Source organism: Musa acuminata, chromosome BXJ1-3 (genome assembly GCF_036884655.1).
Source record: "Musa acuminata AAA Group cultivar baxijiao chromosome BXJ1-3, Cavendish_Baxijiao_AAA, whole genome shotgun sequence".
Taxonomy (NCBI): domain Eukaryota; kingdom Viridiplantae; phylum Streptophyta; class Magnoliopsida; order Zingiberales; family Musaceae; genus Musa; species Musa acuminata.
This window is the reverse complement of record NC_088329.1, coordinates 44,044,881-44,069,111: the sequence shown is the minus strand read 5'-3', so window position 1 is coordinate 44,069,111 and position 24,231 is coordinate 44,044,881. Positions and strand designations below refer to the sequence as shown.

The 24,231-nt window shown below is 36.6% G+C and overlaps 2 protein-coding genes across 3 annotated transcripts; both read right to left on the bottom strand.

The window, feature by feature from the left end:
* Window positions 1-307: 307 nt before the first annotated feature.
* LOC103979971 (protein gamma response 1) lies at window positions 308-3,403 on the bottom strand. The gene is made up of 3 exons (XM_009396248.3): window positions 3,171-3,403; window positions 1,356-2,102; window positions 308-1,102 (listed from the first exon to the last, which is right to left on the bottom strand). The coding sequence occupies exons 2-3, from the start codon at window positions 2,098-2,100 to the stop codon at window positions 396-398; spliced, it is 1,452 nt and encodes a 483-aa protein (XP_009394523.2). The 5' UTR covers window positions 2,101-2,102; window positions 3,171-3,403; the 3' UTR covers window positions 308-395.
* A 548-nt stretch (window positions 3,404-3,951) lies between these two features.
* On the bottom strand, window positions 3,952-23,789 carry LOC103979972 (actin-related protein 9). Of its 2 annotated transcripts, XM_009396249.3 has the most exons (21): window positions 23,718-23,789; window positions 23,547-23,619; window positions 22,158-22,276; window positions 22,018-22,077; window positions 21,856-21,921; window positions 20,591-20,717; window positions 18,265-18,470; window positions 17,528-17,648; window positions 16,355-16,419; window positions 12,507-12,596; window positions 12,259-12,309; window positions 11,930-12,061; window positions 10,196-10,285; window positions 8,817-8,887; window positions 8,532-8,731; window positions 8,405-8,448; window positions 8,268-8,317; window positions 7,676-7,721; window positions 6,211-6,261; window positions 4,651-4,797; window positions 3,952-4,453 (listed from the first exon to the last, which is right to left on the bottom strand). In XM_009396249.3, the coding sequence occupies exons 1-20, from the start codon at window positions 23,718-23,720 to the stop codon at window positions 4,654-4,656; spliced, it is 1,809 nt and encodes a 602-aa protein (XP_009394524.2). In that variant the 5' UTR covers window positions 23,721-23,789; the 3' UTR covers window positions 3,952-4,453; window positions 4,651-4,653. The 2 variants fall into 2 exon arrangements, with proteins under 2 accessions (XP_009394524.2, XP_009394526.2); XM_009396251.3 differs by lacking the exon at window positions 4,651-4,797.
* Window positions 23,790-24,231: the final 442 nt, after the last annotated feature.

The following is a 24,231-nucleotide window of genomic DNA, read 5'->3' as shown; positions in this document are numbered from 1 at the left end:
ACAAGAGCATATATATTTGGCAAATTCAACTATCCTTGTGTCAGCATACCATCTCTTCAATAAAAATGCTATATTAAAAATAAAAATACCATGAACTTGCCATCAGTATACTAATACCACAAGATGTAGTTGCTTGATCTCATTTTTCATGCCAATTCATTCAGCATTAAAGAGCTCACTATTCTGAGCTATCAAAAGACTATGATTCCGGTTCCAGTAGAGACGATTCAAAATTCTGAAATTGTTCTGAACTAGCAAAAAGTTTTACTGATTTCAGTTAAAACTATTTAGCAACAAATTTATTTCTTTGCTTGAGCTTCAGAATCATAGTAACTAACACATACAGGACTTGGAAACGAATGCAAATAACATATAAATCCATAATGCTTCAAAAGCTACATATCTGAATCGAACCCAATGTTCCAGAATCCTTCAGGTGTCATTGGAGGGGCATACCTGTAACGATGCCTTGACACACCATCATGATGTTCGCAGCGCCTATTCACATGATCTGGATTACCATCATCACCGAGCAGAACTGCATCATAGAATTTCTTGCATTGCTGGCATTCAACTCCTTTAAGATTCTCCCGCTCAGTCTTCTTCCTTACAGGCTCCACGTACTTAAATCCCCCTTTATTTGGACCTAGAACAGAAATGCACTGTTGGTGTGGTATAGTCTTGGTGTTCATATCTTGTGTTTCATCATCATAATTGTTTAAATCCACATCTTTTGGAGGGACTGCAATATCTTGAGCTTCTTTGCAGGGGAGCTTGTTTATGTTCCTCACGATCTCCAAAGGAGTGTCAAGAAAGTCATCATGGAGATCCACACCACGAGCTTCTTTAGCCCGAGTATCCCTCCAAGATGAACTGCCTTTCTTTTCACCAGCTATTGGCTCTGATTTGGTGGTACCAACAGTATACTTTGGCAGAATGGATGGGCGGTAAGATGAATGAGTGACATGGGAACCATTGGTCAATCTTTTAACTAAAGGAAGATCGTGATGGACTGCAGGATCTTCATGAGAACCACCCTCAGATTTTGTCTCATCTGTCTGAGATGCAATGCTCGTAATCTCCTCTTCATTCTCTTCATAATCTGTGCATATCAAACAGTCACCCTATCGAGTCTATCAAATAAGCTCCAAATACATAACAGTCCAATACTAAGAAAAGAGGTTTATTGAAATAATTTCTAAAAGGTAGCTCAAACCTTAACCTCCAGTTATCCTTACTACTCAATGCTAAAAATCAAACAAGGGAAAAAAGAAGCTTTTGATACTGTTTAGAATCAGTGCAACCACAACACCTTTTATATTTGATTTAAGAATGAGGGAAGAAGAAAGAACTACCTTGGAGTCTTCTCTTTTTTGGATAAGACCTTGGCGAACTCTTTACCTCCTGCTTCCTGTCCAAGTGATGCTCATTTTCTAAGTTGTTATCCAGCTTCCTGATTAAGTAAAGGTATTGTGATTTCAATTGTTTGTAACTTGTTCTCAACCTGTTGTAATCCTCAAGCAACTCTCTTCTTTTAGCTTGCTCAATTGACAATTTCTTATCATTCAATTCACTTTGTTCTAATAAACTTTGTTGCAACTCCTTCCCCTCAGCTATTTCACTGGTTTTCTGCTCGAGCTGCCTTTTCAATTCACCAATTATTACCTCATTCCTTGTTAAGCTTTCAACTTCGTCCATAAGTTGTCCTTTCTCTAATTCATATTTCTTTACCAACTGTTCAGTGCCCATTAACTTTGTCCTACTTTCCTCTAATGAACTGCACAATTGCTGGATTTCATCTTGACAATGTTTCTTTTCAGAAAGAAGCTCTTCAATCTGATGTAAGAGGGCATGTTCTTTTTTCTTCCATTCAGCCTCCATTGCATTCCTGGTATCAGCAAGCTTTTTCTGTAAGAGCTTTGATGTTGATTGCAAACATGGAAATAGTTGGCTACAGAAGATTAATTCTATTTGGGAAACCCGGTCTTTTACTTCTTGAATGGTGGCCACAAATATTGTGCTGAGTCCACTCACATACTTCAAATCATCAGTATCACTGGAGTAATCAAATTTTGGTGCATTAACCAGGTCACGTTCCATGCCTACAAGAATTGTAGCAAGAGCAATGAGAATGCCAAATTCATGAACTTTCTAGGCAGTACAAGTAAGCCACTAAGGTATGATCTTCTACTATCTGATCTTAGTTAGTGATGCTGAATAGATCAACAGACTTAGAGTTGAATGATCTACTGAGTCAACCACACTAAGAAACTCCAACTAAATTCCATCTGCAAAAGAAGGGAAAAGAAGAAGGTAAAGGGACAAGTAAGGCAGCAGAAGCTCCAATCTTACACTAATTTCCTTTTCATGAGAATGCTTACATTTGGGCAATCCTTGATGCTACAAGATGAGCTGAAATCTAAGCAAACATTGAGAAACATACACAGGACGCGTTGAATACTTCCTGTTTTAGTGCCTACTATTTATTCAATATTATGTCCCTTTCCACTTCTTGTTAACCAGCTAGATAATCTTCCAGAAATAATAATAAAAAAAGTTTTGGATGATCCAAGAAGCAACCACAATTCTGTAAAAAGAAATTCTGTGTTGCTTGGTGAGTAGGCCTCTCGTAGAAGAGGCATTCGATTAGAAGACACATCCGGTATGGAAAATCAATGAATACCATACAAAGGCTCGAAAATTTACGAGTTAATACAAGTAAACTCGTGCTCATCCTTTTCACGTCCCACGGTACCCAATTAAATAACCTTTCTCATCAAAGAATGTCATAGAGAGTTCATCAAATTGATGTCTTGATGCAAGAAAGAGGATGAAATCTTTGCGACACGGAACCACAATGCTTCCACAATTAGACATTTCTGCTACTAATTTCCGAATCTATATCAACGAGAAAATAGTCCAAATCAGACCACAAGGCCGCCGGAGAAACCCTAGCAAAGTCTTCGCGTGTCTGGTGAAAGAAAGAAGAGGCACCAAAAAAGGGAGATCCACAGATAACATCATTTGATCCATACCCAGAGAAACAAAGCAGCGAAAAAAGATTCCTGCGATTACAATTTCGACGGTACTTCGAGGTAAAGTCCTCGTGGGGACGCTGGCTGTTGAACTGGATTGAGATCGCGAAGAGGGTAGAAGAGGATCGGACTCACCTGTGAAACGATAAGAGAAGAGCCGAGGGCGGAGGAAGAATCGGGGACGAACGAAGCCGTCGTGAGCACCGGCGAAGAGTTTCCCCGTTTCGAGGGGAATGCCGCCTTCTCCTTTCTTGTTTCTTCCGATTTCCCTCTTTTTTTGTTTTGCTCGTCTGATTTATTTTCCCGCCCTTTGTATCGTCGTCGATGCGAAGAAGCACATGTCCAGCATTGCGGAAAGTGGGTCCCACGCTTTGCCTATCTGGTCAAGTGGCGCGGCGTCGACTAAATACCTGCCAACGCAATTGAACCCGCGTCATCACCGTGGCCCAACCTTTGGTGGGAGTCCAGGGTAATTCAACTGATCAAAGATATAAAGAAGCGCACGGTGTCTCCAATTATCGCATCCTCGCTTCGTCAGATCGGGCCTCTTCCGATTCCTATCGCCCACTTCGCACTCTCGAAGGCTTTGGGGCCATTGCATTTCAGTTAGATCTTCTTTGTGGCTACAAAAACAATATCTTGTTTGTATTGATTACGGCTGAACCACTTGGCTCCAAGATGGTCCGTAATGAAAACAGTGAGTTTTCTTATTGTTTTCTGTAGATAGTGGAGGTCATTTTAATCCACTTATCACTTGCGCATTGCTCTGTATACAATTTAATCATTTCTAAAAAATGACAATTTAAGAAACGATTTTTTGGAATTACACATTAATTTCGTAAACTTTCATTTATGCTTGTTCATCACTTGGACGTATATCCCAACATGGCATATTCCCAAAAGAACCAAATAAAACTGAATCATCAACGATATCACAGTATATTTATAGGACAGCAGGATTACTTCCAAGCTAGCACTGCATACCGAAGCAGTAAATAAATGAAAAGTGTTTTGAGCATACACATCCAACTATAATACCTGTCTTGTACAATTGATCTTACAAAAAAGAGAATAGGCTGAATGCACTCCACTATAGTTCCTGTGTTAGCAAGTCTAGGCTCAATACATACCTCATATTCAGCACTTTTCCTTTTGGACCCCAAGTGGACTCCTACACATGGTGCAGCTTTTTCCCTCCAAGAGTGCTGAAAGACATGCCTACTCGCTTGAAACTTTGCAATGCAGCTCGGACAACCACATCTAAACGTGCTGCTTGTGAAATTTGCTTAACTAATCAGATCAAAGCACCACCAGTGCAAACACTTGAATGCTGCAAGCTTTTCATTCTAGTACTAGTTCAGCTACCAGACTGTAATTACCACTCTCTTCACGGTGGTGGTCTTACCCTTCAGTGTGTTCTGAGTCCAAAGAGAGGAAGAAAGAAAAGGAAAAAAGCAAAGCATCAGATTAATCACAAACAATAAGTTAATAAAAGGTAAAACAATTCTCAAATTCCAGATGCAACAGAAACAGTGGGTATATCAAAAAGGAAAGCAATACAATCAATCAGACCCCCCCCCACAAAAAAAATCAGAAATTACCAAAAAGACAATACCTATTAAGAATTAATGTAGCACGTTGCCTGTGCCTGAAGAAAATATGAATCCTTGTATTTTCTGCCACTTCCTATGTGAATCCCATTTCTTATCCAGTCCTCTCTATGTATCCAAGCATCACGACTAAAATCCAGGATACCAAGAATCTGACATGCAAAAAATCTGTACTCATGAATACTTTATTACATTTAGGAAATTTAAGAAATAATATGACCCTTCCATTTTGTTTATCCTTTTACCATGTACAACCAGATTTGACTATAAGTAGCATATCCATAAACAAAATTTCCAACTATTTAAAGTTTCTGATCAAAGCAATCGTTAGCAGATGCCTAACACATGCAGGTGGCAAGGAAATCTCAAGGAACCTGTCTGACAAAATAATTAAGGAAAAGATAACAACCATGTAGCATCATTTAATTTTCTAAAATATGCAACTCATCATTGAAAAGGACATTCTACTTGAGATTAATGCAATAAGAAACAGTATCAATTGACAAAAATGAAAACAAGTTCTCCTTTCCAGACAGCTGCTAACAAAGCTCATTCTTTGATCTCTCAAAAACTTGTCCATTGCACCAAGCAACCTAACACTAATCTTAGAACTTCAATGAAATTAATAATTCACAGAATTTCTCACTTAATTATGCATTCTCATATGTCTCCTAAAATATAATATGAATTATATGCCCAAAAAAACATAAGTAAAACTTTTAACAATTAGTTGCAAAAAGTGGCGTACAGCCTTCCTGCAGCTAATCGATGATTGAGACTAACTTCCTATGGTATGAGCCACAGAAGACCAACTTCCAGTACCTTGACCACATCATAACATCTGGTATTCAAATTTAACATCATTGTCCTCATATCAAGTTGTCGCGTCAAGTTGGTCCCTGTTAAAACATTTTCAAAAATAAACTTTGTCGGACATGGTGCATCTGCTGCCTTACCAGTCCAGCATATAATCTGAATCATCATGAATATACAAACAGTCAAATAGATTCACAACCTTGTCCTTCATCCTCTATTATGTAGTAGCAAACACAAGGATCTGCTTTAGATCTACATGGATCGAAACCAGATCATCAGATTTGAGAGGATCAAACTCAGATCTCTATCTAGGAAGGATCCACATTGATGTGTACCTAGTCTATTATAAAATTTTGGTCAAAGATCCTCACACTTCACTATCTGAAGTAGAAATGCAGTTATTGCATCCACATATTCAGTAGAGCATAGACCTTTATGTCAACTGTTGAACCTCCAGATACCATATGTTGAAGAATCGTTCATATGCTGTTTGTAGTAGAAATGTCATTATTGCATGCACATATTCAGTTGAGCACAGAATTTTATATCAGCTGTTGAACCTCCAAATAACGAGTGTTAAAAAAATCTATTTCTCATAAGTTAAAATAGGCATGCCAAGACATAATTTTTTGCCAAACATTGAAACATAAACAAGAAAAGATTCCAAAAACAGGATACATAACATAACATGACACGAGGGAGCATAAGAATTTCTGGATATCTTTAACAAAGAGATGGTTGCAACTTACCGCACCCCCTTTCCATGACACAAACAATGGGTTGGTTCTTGATTGCAGCACCTGTCCAAATTATGCTAAAACCAATCATTCCCTTGAACAAAAAGATCTAAACAGAAAGACAGGACTAAGGAATCATAGTGACAAACAAAATGTGCATGTGTATAGACAAAAGGCCTCAAGAACATTATTCATTTAATTTTATGTAGTTTAAAATTAACTATTGATCAATGGTATCAACTCACAATTGCAAAATTGTTTGATAATTTGTCCTCCCAATGGATTAGATATAGAAGGATATTAAATATTATGCAACTTTATTTTCCATGGACATGGAAAATACCTCATGTATAAGATTACAATAGAAGAGAGATCACATCAACATGTAATGCTTTGATCTCAGAAATTTCATAAATGTAGTAAGAATTGTCATTATCATAAAGAAATAGGTTAGATTAATGCTTAAAAATTTAAATGAAATAAAAAAGGACAGCATCTGCAATAATTTAAGTTTGCAATGATACAAGATTTAAGAACTTTAAAGGGTCTATTATATGTTGAACAAGGGAGACATAAATGAAGACAGCGGATGGCTAATTAGCATTTATTAAATATCTGAAAACTACAAGTTTACGGATTGCAAAACAAATATATAATTCAAATGAGGTGATTGGTCCAAAGTTATTTTTTCCTACACTTCCTCCAGTGCACAACACAAAGTTAGTGTTCAATGATTCAATTCACAATCCATGAATTTAAACATTCAAAACAAAATGTTCCTGTATTAACTAGGTTCTAAAACCTGATTTTATTGGTCTGACACATGGACAGAGCAAAATCATCTGGTACGATTTGCTACCAGGTAGTTACAAAGTTGCATTGGGTGGTAAGCCTAAGGCCCAGTAGTATAGGTACCCCTTTTCTTGTTTTTTGTGTTTTAGAATCCCGAACAGCTGGCCCTTCCCTTTGCTTCAGCTCCTCTTCCCCTTCCTCTTCCTCTAATAAACACACACACACATACTGCCCATGCATTTGCCTCCTTGCTGGTGTATAGATCTCTCTCTCTATCTCTCTCTCTCTCTATACTTGCAGTGGTTTGAGTGCAACTTACTAAAACCAAGCCACACTGACAATCAATACATTATACAGTAGACTATAGACACTAAAATGGTATCAAAGTAATAATGAAGTCTTAAAATCTCCATATAGTGCAAGTCAGAGTCGCCATCATGTGTAACTCCAGTTGCAGCTTTAGTCTAAAGCAAATTACAGTACCAAAATTCAGGTGCTAGTTTATAACTTGGAAACTAATTATATTGAACTCAATTTCAAAACAAACTCAATAGAAAGCTTTGTTTTTTTGACACATTAACAAAACAATAGAAGAGGACATATGGAGATGATAACTATTTAAATTACAGGGCATTGTGGTTATAGATCTCTTTTTCTTGGCAACAATGTACTTTCATGGACTAACCTCCACAGTGTCAATTGCTTCATTTGAAGGAATAGCATGCAAAACCCTGAAATGATAAACAATTTACAATTACTGAAATTTATAAGGTAAATAACTGATCAAAAATATTAAAATTTGCCATTTTCTGCTCAACTTGTTTCAAATTAAGTAACTAACTTTAGCCAAATAATACAAAAAAAACACACGAGATGAAAAAGAATGATAGCATAGAAAAAAAAAAAAAAAAACAAATAGCCAAAGCAAAATTGATTTATCTACGACAAGAAAGCACTTATAGTTCTCAAGCCTCAATGCCTTTTGATAACCATTTCAAATTCCTTGACCTACAATTGCCAGTTTGAGCAACTTCATCGATGCAATATTCCAATATTTAAATTTTCCAACAAATTCAAAAAGAAAATATAGGTAGACAGCAATTGTATGAAAACTGGTGCTATAGAAAAGAACCAATAACAAATATCTTAAGCATGCCATGGTGCAACTCAAATCGGGAGTGACCTTAATCCGAAGTTGCAGAAGAATTCATATGTAAGTACGGTCCTCAAAATGACAAGATTATGTCCACATTAATAATCATGAATGGAGGACAAACCTCTCTTCAACTGCTCCCACAAGACCAGCTGTCAAAGATACTCCACCTATCTGTCAAAAAAAAAAACAAAATAAATGTAACACACTGAACATGTCAAAACACAAATAAACTCAATGCCAAGACTTCGAGAGACTTACCAGCTGTATGCTGCAAAACAGCTTCCTCTTAAGGTCCAGTCGTCCTGCAAAAAAGAGTCAGAACCAACTGTTAAGTTATTCCAATGAAATACTTAATAACTTGCAAAGATAACTGGAAAAATTAAACCTGTTGAAAGTATACTACTAGTAATTGCTTCAGCAAGGCCAAGTTTATCATCCTTTTTAGGTCTAGATGGAAGCATGGAGTAATTATCCCACATGTTTAATCCACTGTTAACACCCAGATAAAGACCATCTGACATGTCAGGTCTCCTTGAGAATTCCATATGCCATGTATCTTCCAGCATGTCCTCATAGTCATGAAACCTAGAATAAATTGAATTTAAATGAGCATATAACAGGCAACTATACAAGATACGGAGAGCAATAAAATTACCGAATAAAATCTCACCATGGGCGGGGAGGCTGTGGATATTCTTCAGGAACAAGAAGTGCAGGATAGAAAAGACCCATAGGAGGAACCTAGAACAATTTCACAGAACAAAAATAGTACACGTAATTAGTTAAACCAGAATTTTCAAGAACAAGATAGGATTATTGAAACTGAAAATAGGTTATTTTACTGGAAATTGTATATCAACAAAAACAAGAACTCATTACATGAACCAACCCTATTGCTTAGCATAAATGATCACAATATAGATGATAATATGTTCATCCTTTCTACTATATAGCATTATTTCCTGGTGCATCCGGTCCAACCTAAAACTGGTATGCAAACTACACAGTCACTCGGTCCAATTAGGACCAAGGCTTATTGCCCAATTTGGCGCAAAGCCCAGGCTTACAGCCCAGTTTTAAAGGTTAAACAGTTTGTTTTCATCGCTATCCATTGCCTCACAGCCACTTCTTCTGTCTCCGGTGCTCCAACACCTTATCCTCCAACTCTTCTTCCTCCTCCCCTCTTTTTTCCCTGTCTCTTTGGTCCATGCGGTCTGAGGTATGCTTTGCTATGTTCTAGACTTGCGCCAGTCTGATCAGAGATTGGCACAGATCCAGTACTGATTACCATCAAAATCTTTCTGTATACCAAAGTTTATATTCACAAAATGAAAATGTATATCATGTAATCTAGCTATTACCATAATTGCAGAAATAGTTGGTTTGTTGCATCATTCAATTGAGTATTTATAAAGCTATTAAAGAGAGCATATGCAAGCACTGAGATGTCACAAGGTAGAAAATTATATGTCATCATTCAATCTCTATCATTAATTAACCAGAATCCTGCTAAATTGTCACCAACATGCTCCTTGTACATAAAGAATAAACAAACAAGAAACTCCATGTAAAAAAAGAAGAAACTAACAAAAAGCTAATGTTCCATAATAAGTCTTGCTAGAACTAGAAAAAAGGTTTTTCTTCAATAAAGCATTAATATAACATGAAGCACACACGTCCTGTAAACATGTATTCATATTATGCATGAATAGATTTAACCGTATGTATACAGAGAAATGATTATAAATACTCATCTATTCATCTATGCATAACCAAGGGATTATATATATACAATCAACATTTACTAATACATGTAATCATATAAGTATGGAGTCCCAAATATAAAAAAGAAAACAATTATGATTTGGTGCTATATTTAACTAGATTAAATAAAATATAAACAGTCCTAGAAGCCCACAATTACTAACCAACTAAATGCTTGCTCACCAAAATCCACTATCCCAGAAAAAAAAAAGCTACAAAAGTAAATTTCACAACACTGCTGATTTTAACAAAATTTTAATTCAACCAAAAAAAAAAGAAACCTACATTAAGGGCAGATAGCCTTGTCTTATGTGAGCCAACAGGTCTAACTTCATCAAATGAATGAACTATGGCCACAGCATCATATTCTCCTTCCTGTCAAAAAGAAAAGTTTCTTAGTTATGAAACTTAAGATTTGAAGTAGAAATTTGGTAAGATAATACTATATAACCATCTATATTTTTAATTGACCATCTCTAACACACGCACTAGGAAGATGATGTAACTACATTAAATCATCAACGGTGATATATCATGATGCACACATGGAATATGGTACGTAAGATAGAAATCAACCAGTAAATATATCAGCTTAAAGTTGAATATGAAAAAAAATGAACAACGGACAGCTATGCAGAAAAAGAAAAACAAGTATTTTAGCGCCACATGGTAACATAATATGACTTGCTAACCCATAAAGCTCCACGTCCAGTAACTCCTACACCATCGAATTTGCTAATGGAGTAAGCATATCAAATAAATTATTCAGTGATCCATAACTACACAAACCAATCTACAATGCACATCCAAAACTGGCTATTATAAGATCTCATACATATCTGAATGAATTCTAGGCCCAATAACTAATTCCAATCAGCCGAGTACAATGTTAAAAGATAACCATTGATAAACCTTCTTCATAAACCATTATTTTGTAATTACATTTATATCATGCAGAATGCTGCTGCAAGCTTGGGCTTGCTGATGCACTGCCAAGATAACTTGTGTCTCAATTTTTAACCTCATTCCCCATTCCTATTTTATTTTCTTGAAGACTTGCATAGTTTTGTTTGACTAAAAGAGACACCGAAGCTAGCAGGTAAAACCCACCCCCTTCTCTTTCTTGGTTATCTTTTTTTCCTTTTCTTGTTATAATCTTAGTGTGCCTGTGAAATAATAGTTTGATAAGAACCTAACCAAAGTCTAATACTAAACCAAACCCATGATCACAGTTATTTTATCGCACCAAACTTGATGATCAACAGCCAAAGAGTTATTATTTCTGCTATCATAATTGGATCATAAGTAGCCTCTCTCCTAAATGGCAAATGTTACATAGTTAGAGGGCAGGTTCGTAATTTCGTGCCGTATCGACATTTCAAGTTTTGCTCGATATGGTACAGTACAAGTGTACTGAACGGTATGCTAGGGTGTACCACTTGGTACGTATATATATTATAAAAATATAAAAATCAATATATAAAAATATAAAAAAATAAAAAAAAAAGGAGGCGTACGTTGTCTTAGTGATGTCGCCTCCTTTTCTTCTCCTCAACGCATCAGACGAGGAGAAGACCGCATCTATGGCGTTCGGCGAAGACGTCGAAGGCCACAGATGTCTATGGCCTTCAGCGAAGAACGTGGCAAAGGCCGCAAGTGTCTCCGGCCTTCAGCGAAGAACACGGTGAAGAATAAGATGAGCCGCCTCTCCATTACCTCCTGGATCGAGATCGTCGAGGGAGGGCGGCGCTGAATCGGGAAGCATCAAGGTTCTCCCGATTCTCCCTCTTCTTCGATCGCCTTCTCCCTCTTCTCCCTCAACGCTTCTTCTTCCCTTGCTACAACCAGTGAACATAAACTAGATGCCTAAGCTGGTTAACTCAAAACTGACAATTTATGCTTAGGGTCAGTTCAGTGCCACCGATATCATTTGTGAAGTAATAAAAAAAAACTTTACTAATAACATGTTGAAAATAAAAAAAAACAGGTCATAATATTAAATGCTGGCAACAAACTCACTCTAATCTGACAGTAAGATTCCTTTATTTTGTTAAGCATAAACATGTCAATAGGCTTCACCAGTGGATTAGTTTGAATAGGTGGCCAAGTCTGATGGTAACGCTGTAACCACAAGAGGCATCTCGAGATATCCTACATGAAATAGATTAGTGAACATTTAGTTTTTGTTTTGTCAAGGTAAGTAATAAATAACCAAAAAACTAATTGATGAGTTGTTAGGCATATATCACAAAAAATAATAATGAATAATCAAAATTCTTGACCAAAAAATTTATTCACGATTTTTTGGGAATGAGAATAAACCCAAAAGTAAAAAATTCATGTCAAACCTCTCCACCATAAGGCAACGTGAGAACTGTAGAAGGCAAAGCTACACCATCCTGAAAATTTATGCAAAATTATGATATATAAATTAATAAAAAAATATTAGAGCTCAAAGAGTCAAAGTATATGCTTGACCCAAACCCATGCATATCACTTACAGCAACTAAGTGCTTAATGCCATTACAATATGGAAAAATATTCTGCATTCCTGTCCTAATCAATTAAATAAGAAGTGAGTAAAGCATTTCCTTGCCTCGATGCAAATTACTGATGTTACTTGAGCACCAATGTTAACAACACAAGCCGTAGATAATCCATTCCCAAAGGTTGCAGCTAGACCTTCCTGAATTGAAAAAGGATTAGACTGAACATACAATATATAACACAATCTAGTAGCAACCATGAAAACATAAAACAAAAGAAACTTAAACTGAATCTCTCACGAAATGACAAAGAAAGCCATCAAGATTCTCTTGTACCAACAAAAAGTCATACAACTAGAACACATGGCCAAAGAAGAAATAAAAATTAGAGATTTGAATTTTTAAATGAAAAATGGGGAAAATAAGTATAAATGTAATACCCTGATTGAATCTCACGTCGAAAGTGAGCAAAGCTAAAATTAGCTATAAAAATCAAATATACTATAGTATTGGACTTAAGCATTTTGGGCCAGTGGTGTACTACAGTACTAGGTTTAAGAATTTTGGATCAGTGGTTCGAGCTCAACAAAGTTTATAAACCAATTATTCCATCAAGTCAGATCATAACAATTGGTATCGGATCCAACCTAATACTATGCATGGTAAAAAGCTCAATTAAGGAAGGACTACCCATAGACAAGGCCGGAGAATACATCACAACGTGAAGCCATCACTAGGATAAATCTCACGTTCATCATACTAGAGTTTGATTCCAAGCTATATTAGACCTTGACGAGATGTCAAACTCTTAAGTGGGGAGGACTATAGCATCACAGTTTAGTCCTTCATAAAAAAAATGTACAAAGGCTAAGATTGACTTATAAGAGCCTAATGGGTAATACATCAGGTTGGGTCATAGTCGGGTCATGACAATAAAAATTATGCAAGTTTTAAAATATACACAATTATACAAATCAAAGGCAATCTAAAATGTCATTGTTGAACTATTAGAAAGTTAGTGTACATCTGGACCTTGTCCAAAGAACTAATAAGACATTATTCTGAGATTCAGCAATGAGCGATTAAAACACTATATGCTGCATTTGCAAAATACTTAAAAGCAAAACATAATGCAATTGGGTCTTTGTTCCCTGCATGTACAGACGTAGACGTAAGCAGGTTTCAAAATCTTTTGGTACATAAGAAGGGTGACATGGCTTCGGCACAAATGAATTTAGTATAATTTTAGCAAAATAATGTAAATTAGGAAAGAATAGTATCACATCTTTTTCGGACTTTGAGGAGTAGTTTTGTGGTATATTCCGAATCGCCTTTCCATTAATATTGAATTATCTATAAAGAAATTATTTCAATTGTTAGATTATTTTTTATACAACTTAAACTTGAAGATTTAAATGAATTAAGTAATCAATCGATGAATATACCTGATTCTACCATAAAAAAGAACGACGAGACTCCACAGGCGATGGATCGAGATCCTCAATCTTATATATTTGTATATCAATATGATATGTTTGTCGGACCCAATCATGAAATTGATCCCATAACATAGTGTACTGATCAGGGTTTACTGTACCGATGCGTACAACTCAGTATGGGCGGTATGTACCGATCCGACACGAACCGCCCGTTACCGGGTGATACTGATCACTTGACCTCGTATCGAGCGATACGAGGTCTGTACTAGGGGGTAGCAGTCGAAATCCGATCGTTACCGATCGAAGGCTGAGATTGCCCTATTTCAAATGGTCAATTTGACCACTTGAGGCTTAGAAAAGGGTTTTTAAACTCTTTCCTCCCTACTCTTTCAACTCAATTCACTCTCTCAAACTTTTTTTCACTCATATCTCTCTTATTCTCACATTTTGACTCTCTTAAACTCAACAAAGCTACGATTTGAGCAAATGCGACAAAGCCTACACGACATAGACATAGAGCAAAGCTCATCGTACTCACAATCGTATTATGGAAAATCTTACAACCAACAGTAGTATAGTGTAGTTTGTCATACTTTTCCGAGCAACAGTACGATAATCGAACCTACGAGACGGAGCAGCAGATCAATAGCAAAAGTAAAAGTTAGGATATTCTCTATACTTGCTACCAATACATGCCACACTCATCCTTACCTCAAGAGCCGCCTCAGACATGTGATTCACGACAATCAGACTACGATCATCATCATATTGATGCACCAATAGCATACAATGTATCAATACAAAAGGTTACAATTTCGATCTGTACCAATGTACCGAGCCCTGCTCAGTACGATACGTACCGAGGCATACCGATGATACGCCAGGGTTTACCGATGATATGCCCAAAATCATAAAAAAAAAAAACCTAAAAAAAAAAAAAGAAGTTAGATTAGGATTTTTAAGTTAAAAATAAGTATAATTTTAGCAAAAATAATGTAAATTAGGAAATAATACCATTGCATCTTTTTCAAGCTTTGAAGAGTAGCTTTGTGGTACGTTCCAGATCATCATTCCGTTAATATTAAATTATCTACAAAGAAATTATTTGAATTGTTAGATTAATTTTTATACAACTTAAACTTTAAGATTCAAATGAATTAAATAATCAAATAATTGATATACCTAGTTCTACCATAAAAAAAAATGATGGGACTCCACATATGGTGGATCGAGAACCTCGATCCTATATATATGTATTATCAATATGTTATGTTTGTTGGACTTATCATGAAATTGATCACATGACATAAAGTACTGATACATATCGTATATCATTGATGCATCAATGTGGTGATGATCGTAGTCTGATCATCGTGAACCATACGTCCGAGGCGGCTCCTGAGGCAAGGACGAATGTAGCATGTATTGATGCGGAGCATAGAGAATGTTAGAACTTCTACTTTCGATATTCATCTGCTGCTCCGTCTCGTAAGATCGATTATCATTGTTGTTTAGAGAAGTATGACCAACTATCACCGTACTGCTATTAGCCATAAGATTCTCCATAATATGATGACTGTGAATACAATAAGCTTCGCTCTGTGTCTACATCATGTAGGCTCTATCATATCTGCTCAAATAGCTTTGTTGACTTTAGAAGAGTCAAAATGTACGAATAAGAGAGAAATGTAAGTAAAAAGAGAAAGAATTTAAGAGATTAAGAGTGAAATGAGTTGAAAGAGGGAGGAAAAAGTTTAAAAATCCTTTTCTAAGCCTCAAATGATCAAATTGACCGTTTAAAATAGAGCAATCTCAGCCATTGATCAGTAATGGTCGAAATCCAACTGTTATCGATCGGTACAGGTCGATAACGATCGAATTACAACCACTACCACCAGGTATAGACCTCGTATCACCCGATACTGGGTCAAGTGTTCGGTACTGCCTGATAGAGGACAATCTGCATACCGGTATCCTATCAGACTAGTACATACCGCCCGTACCGAGCAATACGCATTGGTATAACAAACCCTGGCTATAACTTCCAATTTTGATAAAATGATAGTAATATAGATTAGAAACTTTGTGCTACATCCTCCTCTTAGAAACAATTACTCACTTGAAAGAAATATGTTTCAGTTCACTACAAAAGAACTAATTAATGTTAAAGAAGGTATGCAATGTGACAAATGAAAGAAAAAAAACATGCTTTCCACTTAAATACAAAAGCTAATAATAATAATAAAATTTCTAATACAGGATAACTAGATTTATATAACATATCATAACACAATAAAATAACATTTTTTAGTTAGAAAGTAAATTTTAAAAGTACCTTAGATGGCAATATGCAAAGTAACTCAATGATTGATTAGGTTTTTTGTAAGCATAACCATATATTTGGTTCAGCAAATCACCACAACACTAACAGAAGAAAAATATGCTACAGTATGTAGCCCAAATACAAAAAGAGTGCTCTATGTTTACCCTACTAAGCAGTAAACATAATTTCTTTGCACCTGATGTACCACTGCCAAGCTAAACTTTAGGTCACGCAGAACAACAGACAGCATTTCTTTGATTTCTGCAGAAGAAGAGTCATACATCATGTTTTTACAGCAAACAGTTTTCACCATTAACTTAAACAAGGATAAGGATTAAAAGCAAAAGCTTTGTTTATAACTCTAGAACCTTTTACAAATCTAAAAGAAAGTTACACTGCAAAATATTCGAAAAACTTCTTAATGAAAATTTTCAAATTATTTGTTACAAACACAGGCAGCATAAAATCTCTGCACTGCATACCAAATTTTCCAACAAAATGAAGAACAAAATATCTGAAACAAATATTGAAGCTCTCGGTAGTTTCCAATATTGAAGCTCTCAGTACAAAATAGCTAAAACAAACATTGGCATCACTAACAGAAAAAGAGGGACAAATCAAGAATTTTTAATGTTTACAAAAGTAAATGCACACAATATTATCTTGCTTTTATTTGCTGATTTAAAGGTTAAAAATTTTAAACAAAACACAGTTGTACAAGAAGCAACTTCCAAAGAAACTAGCCTACCAAAGTCGATACGAGTCATGCCAACTACATTGAGATTATTTTTCATCATGTTAAGCATTGAGACTATCTTATATCATACAAGACATCTGAACAACACAGAAACCACTATATGTACAATTGTACATATTGTGAAGTTCCTTATCATGCTTTTGGCAATTACATGATATAATCTGAGCTTGTGAAAGATTAAGCAAGACATTTTCTATCCAGAACAAGGGCTTGGAACAATTAAAAGCATACACATGCAAGATAATATATAGTAACACATTATAATAAAATGGGAAAGCGACATGTGGCTCATGAAATTCATGGTTACCCATTCCCATTACATACGAGGGTCATCCCATCGTTGCCCCCTGTCCTCGTGGTGACAAGTGGGCACGTTGGGCTTGGCGTCATGAAGGACGTGAGGTCAACCCCAAATTGTTAGAAATTTATGCCTTTGTTGTTCATGTTCCCAGTACATATGTCTAAATAAATTTTAGTGTTGGGAAGCATGCAAAGAGAGAGAGAGAGAAGCAACATAGTGGTTACCCATACCCATCAAAAGGCTCCAATTTGATAAGCATGTCCTCTACACCAATTGATCATAACAAAAAATAACACAAATCAGATACATACCACGGTTGTCAAATGTTTCTGGCAAAACAAGAATGGCAGAGTATAAGTTTCTCTCTCCTGAAGGAAGATGAAGTTTTTCGGTTAATATCCAATTCCAAATATCATGTAAATCTTCCAAGACCTGCAGCAAAATAAAGCCCTTTTAATGAATCATTATTTAAATTTATAATATTTTGAATCACACTAGATCTTTGACATATATAAACACCAACAAATGCTTAAAAAAAAAATCTGTTGGAAACTCTTTGGGTCATAATGGTCTGGCTTGAATGATGTGGTTTAGATGGTAGAGCCTTCAGTTTCAATAATTTATTGAAGGCCTCAAATATTCTTAATGTTAATCAATGTAACTTGACTCTGGTCTTTAGTTTGCACTGACTGACTTCGAGGTTTATCTGTTCCAAACTAGCAGCTGGTTATCACTTTGTTGCATCTGCATAGTCTTTTCTTCTTCATCGACAAAGATAATATTTGGATCCGCTAGTCAAAATGTTCTAAATAATATATATGGAGCATGTATCCTAGTTTAATTTCTATCAACTACCCAATCAAAATACATGAAAAAGAGTTTTTGTACCAATTTTTAAGATGCTGAAAATGTGTGGTAGCCATCTTAACACATCAATTATGGCAGAAAAAAATGGCCAAGTCTTATAGGATAACAGTAACTTCATGCTGTAAAGGATGATGCTGTGAAACATTAAAATGGCCATGTCTTATGGGATGATGATAACTACCTGCTGTAAAGGATAATGCTGTGAAACATTAAAATGGCCACGTCTTATAGGATGACTTAAACAATATGGCTCCACAGAAGAAATTTTCAGGGCTTCTTCCCCACATATGAACTCCTTGAACATAAACTCTTCGGGAGGGGACTCTCCATCATCATCAGCTTTAGAATTTGAGGGTTCACATTCAGCATCCTTGTCCTCTGCTCTTTCTGGAAAAATCAAAACCATTGATAAGCTCATTTAAAATAAAGAAGGGAAAAAGAAAGCAAATGCAATCTTACAACAAAAAATGACACGAATAAGGACACACCATCTACCAGTGAACCTGACACATTCATCTGTTCAGAACAGGGTTTGCCGTACCGAGCTGTACCGCCCGGTACGGGCGGTACGTACCGGTCCGACAAGTTGTCGGTACGCGGACCGCCCTGTACCGGTCCGCACTGTAGCAGTGCTACAGTAACACTGTAGCGCACTGTATCGGTGTACCGCTCGGTACACCTCGGTGTACCGCTCAGTACACCTCGGTGTACCGGTCGGTACACCCGTACCGTACCGTACCGAGCATGAGTCGAAACGCCGGTACGGTACGGTACGGCGAACCTTGGTTCAGAACACCACAACAACAACAACAACAACAAAAAAAACTCTTTTATTAATTTGAATTGCAGAAGACCTTCTCTTGGTAACAATTGCTTTTTGAACGTTCATCTCACCACCACCGGCTCTCCTTTGATGCAACACCTCACCTTAGATTCCAAGGAACCACCTTGGCTACCCTCTTAATCATATATACTTATCAACCACCAATTTCTACAAAGTGTGGTATCATCTTCTTCGAAGTTTTAAACCCCTAACTTTTCCACCCTATTGGCCACCTTACTTCTTTTCAGGCAATTAAGCTTGTATTCCCTTATCAACCAGAAAAGACCCCAAAATCATATTTTGCCATCAGATAAAGAATAAAAATCACGATGATAGTACCAAGGCTTTTAATTTTGGGTACCAAACACATACTGGCTCTAAGCCATAACGACGTACCATGTTGGTACTTGAAAAATAAAAAAAGATAATACTTGGTACTAGTGTTTTCAAAAGGCACTCAGACGAAGCAAGACCCAAGCACCTTGCAACACCTCAGAGAAGGCGTTTCAATGAAGCACTGCTCAAGTGAGCGCCCAAGCCAAATCAAGTCAACTTGGAGTCTAGGTTCGATTGGGCGAGTAAGTTGGTTCAATTGGACCAACTAATGTGATCCCCTGCCCCCCACCCTGACGCCAGACCTAGTGAAAGAAACCAGAAGCGACACCCTACTGCTTGTCTGCCAGCTTCATACGCTCCGTCCACCACTGAAGCCCCGTCTGCTTTGTCCGCTGCCTTTCTCCACCACTAAAACTTCATCTGCCACCCTCTCTAGCTTTGTCTGTTGTTGGTTTCCACCTTCCTCCACAGTTGTTGTTTACTTCTCCATCTTCTCGGTTCTCTCTCTCATTTTATAGAAAATACTTTCGTCGATTAACTTATTGCACTATATTGAGGTGGTGCACTGTTAGTCTGTTACTACATTAGGAGTTCAAACATAGGAGTTTGTGGTTGATTAACCTGCTGTCAAAGAGTTAGAATTCCCTGTTACACTGTTACCATATTGAGGTCGGTTCACTTAGTGCACTATTTTTATTTTTGTGATACATATTTAATTATTCATCATATATAATTTTAAAAAATCTTATTTGGGACATATATATATATATATATATATATATATATATATATATATATATATATATATATATATATATATAATCTTCCTGTATCTTCTTTTGGTGATGGCTCTGTTCAAGTATACACACACACACACATATGAAGTTTGGCCTAAACTTTATCAGCAAATGACACAATAATTGTAAAAGAAATCTAGAAACTATTTAGGCGCTAAATCCTCTGTGTGATGCAATGAGCAATACAAAGGTTCAAACTAGCACACCGAGGCAGCAACTTAGTTAGTCAAAGCAAATGGTAAAAAATTTGTCACAATAAAAATATATATTTTAATAGTGACTTACATTAGGCAAATATCCTCAAAGAGACTATGTACTTAGTCTTAGTCAAACTAGGAGACTATGCACTTAATCAAAGCAAATAAAAAAATGGAATAACAAAAAATACTAATTTTTTCATACCAACTTCCCATTAGTTTGGGTGAAGTCTATAGAAGCTATGGAGCAACAAATAGGAGGGAACATAAAATGAGAAACATCAATCTAGTAAAGTTAGCTCTCTAGGGGAATACCAAAATAAACTGAATGAAAACAGTATAATCAAATATGACCAGAAAGTGTGATTTGAGTAGTATCAACTGCCAAAGATCGGTTTGTCTTTTTCTCCATCACATTTGTCCAAGTATATGAAGTTTCACTTCTGCTTTGGTGTGAAGCATAGCCGTCAACTGGTCCCATCTGCAAAGCAACATAATGTATCTTATAAGCTCACATGATGAATTTAGGAGCTTCAGTTCCCAGTATACACTTGTTAAAAATCAAATTAAACTCCTTTTCTTTCTTTCAATCTTATGGCATGCACATGCATATCAAAAGAAAACAACTTTAAAAAATAATACAAGGGATAACCATGAAACTGTTCAACACATTTCACAGGCAGTACAGGTAAGAACAAGTCATGAGAAGGAAGATACTGCATGATAGGATCATATTAATATAGTCTTCTGAAAGGTCTGCAAAATTAGTTTCCAGACTCATCCAACTATGACCTAATGTAGCAGAAAAGAGAGAAATATGAAGATCTCCACTTTGATTTTGTTCATCTCCTCATAAGCTTAAAGCAAATTTTGTGTGTAAAATTTTCCATAATAATATCTTGGAATTTGGAACTTCACATGCAAAGTTTAAGTAGCCACAACTGAGAAGATACGACAAAAAAATTGTATCTGTAAAGTAGGAGGTATCATACTTCCCACAGTGAAACAAGTACCAAAAGAATGTAATAAGAAAAATAGAAATGCACAAAGGACGAGACAAGCTCAATCTACAACCAAATTATTTGCATTCCCCACTTACTAACTTCGTATTCTAACTAAACTGGCATAAGCAGAGTGAAAATTCTCCACATTGCCATCTTAGTTCCAAAGAAAGATCTGACAATAAATATGTCAATATCACGTTTAACTCCATCAAGCAAATAGCAGCATAGTGACCTAATACTCTCAGTTAATTTACAAGAAGTACTTTCTTTAGATGTTTAAGATCAAAACTCAGGCTTTTTTATCTTTATATCTTTTAATTTCTTGCAAACAGACTACTTTTGCCACCTCCTCAGACCGGTCACATAATTTAGCTTCTGTTTATTTCTTTGTTTGATGATGATTTGATTAACTATAACAACTTTGATTACTCCATGATGGTCATTCTGTATCATAAGACTTACAAGTTGCATGGACTCACTGAATTTCACTCGATGCTACAAGCATGCTAATGCATGTTAAGTACTCAGAATCCACTTATCATCATGTCAATTTCAAAATTGCAAGTTAATAGTACCACCAAATGACACAAACCACATAGTTAAGAACAAACATACCTTACGAGGAAATGAGTTGCTTTCCACCTCTTCATCTAGAAATGGGATCTTCAAAAATGATGCAATCTGCAAACAACAAGCAATCCTTATTACCTAAGTTTGATGGTCATTATTACAATAGATTAATTCCAAAGGAAGATGGATTGGAAGCTCATTCATTACAGTGTCATATGCCTTCTCACGCTCCAATTGTTGGGATGGAATTGCTTGCAAGTTAAGCACCTGGAACCAAAACAAAAACCATAAGAACAGGAAGGAGAAGAGTTAACTAAGTACAGCAACATCGATCAAAACCTCATTACCTGATCCTGCACACTTCCCGTCAGTCTGTTGTCGGAACCCTTCACATGCCGTGCTATACAGTGAGGAATGTTGAATGGTACTTGCTGATTAGCAAAGCCTATTCTAACATTTGCAGATCCTTGCATAAACATTTAAGAGATAAACACACCCAAATCAGATGGGGAGAAACATCAGACATCCAAGAATCTAAAGAAGGTTGAACGACACAAATAATTCAACAATGCCAACCACTAAATCAAAACCAATGAAACCTGGCTCTACCAAGAATCCACCAAATCAGGGCATACAACAATCCCTTCCAACAATATTGCATACTTATTTTTCTTTAGATATTCGCAAAGGGGAAAAGGTTTCAAACTCCAGGACCAGCAGCTTCTTGAAAAGTAAAAGATGGAAATTAGGGTTCATGACCTAAATTGATGACATCAAGTTTGAAGCCATGCTCGTTGATTAGCTGGGAAAGAATCATGGCTATGAGATGATTCCTGAAGGGATAAATGCCTTCCCGAATGTGGACTAGTTCCGAAACACCTAGAGAAGGTTGACCACTACATCATAACCAATGAAACCTAGTTCTACCGAGAGTATGCCAAATCAAGGCACACAACAATCCCTTCCGACAATATTGCATACTTGACATTCTTTAGGTATCAGCAAAGGGGAAAGGTTTCAAACTTTGAGACCAGCTGCACGTTGTAAGATTAAATATCAGAATTAGCGTTCGGTATGTAAATTGATGACGTAGATCTTAAAGCCATGCTCACTGATTAGCCGGGAAAGAACCATGACCTTGAGGTAATCCTGAAGGAACTAATGCCCTCCCAAATCCGACTAGTACCCTAAAACCCGAAGAAAAATGAACGGCACAAATAATCCAAGGCCACTAACCACTATGTCAAGTCCAACAAAACCTAGCTCTTTCAGGAATCCACCAAATCAAGGCGTACAACAAACCGTTCCACCAATACCACATTCTCATTGTTCATAAGAGATTAGCAAAGGGGAAAAGGTTTCAAACTGCAGGAAAATCACTTCCTGAAACATAAAAGACCAGAATTAGGGTTCGGGACCAGGATTGATGACTTACGTCGTTGATTAATTGGAAAACCACCACGGTTTTAAGGTCATCCTGAAGGGACGAATGCCTTCCCGAATCCAACTAGTACCAAAAAACCTAAAAGAAGGTTAACGGCACGTGTAATTCAAGGCCACAACCATTGCGGAAACCTAGCTCTACCAAAAACCCACAAAATCAAGGCATACAACAATCCCTTCCAAACAATACTGCATACTCATCGTTCTCGAGATATTAACAAAGGGGAAAAGGTTTCGAACTGCAGGATCGGCCGCTTCTTGAGAAATAAAAGACAAGGACTAGGGTTTGAGACCTGGATTGATGACGACGAGATTGGCACCGCGCTCGTTGATCAGCTGGGAAGGAACCACGCTCTTGTAGTAATCCTGAAGCGACGAACACCAACGTGAAGCGTATCAAAAGATCGACAAAGAAAAGAAAGCAAAAAGGAGGAGTGGAACGACGGAGGAAGGGGAGAGCTCACCATGACGAGAAGAAGCAAGAAGCGAGCGACAAGCGGGATGGAGAAGCGCAGGTTCGAGGATCCGCCGGAGCGTGTGATATATATACGGAAGCAACAGAGAAACCATGTTTCGGTAACTTGCGGTTTTGGATCTGTGATGCGGATTTACGGTTTTTTCGGGTTTACCGTCTACCCGATCCGACCCGTTTAAAATAAAAATAAATTATAATGAGATGTATTAAAGTCTAATTACAATACCCATTTGATTAATGAGGAGCATAAAATTCACGAGTAATAAATATTACTATTTTTAAAAAACAATACTTGTTATATTAAATGACAAATACAATAATACACTAATCAATTCGAAAATTTCAATAGAGACAATATATGTTATCATTCCTATTTACATCTTTAAACACAGAACTTAAGTATATTATTTTCTCCATTAAATCATAAGCTAATTGCAGTTGTATACGTGTCTAATACTTACAGACGAATGCGAGAAAGATCATCCCACAGCATCAAGAGATGA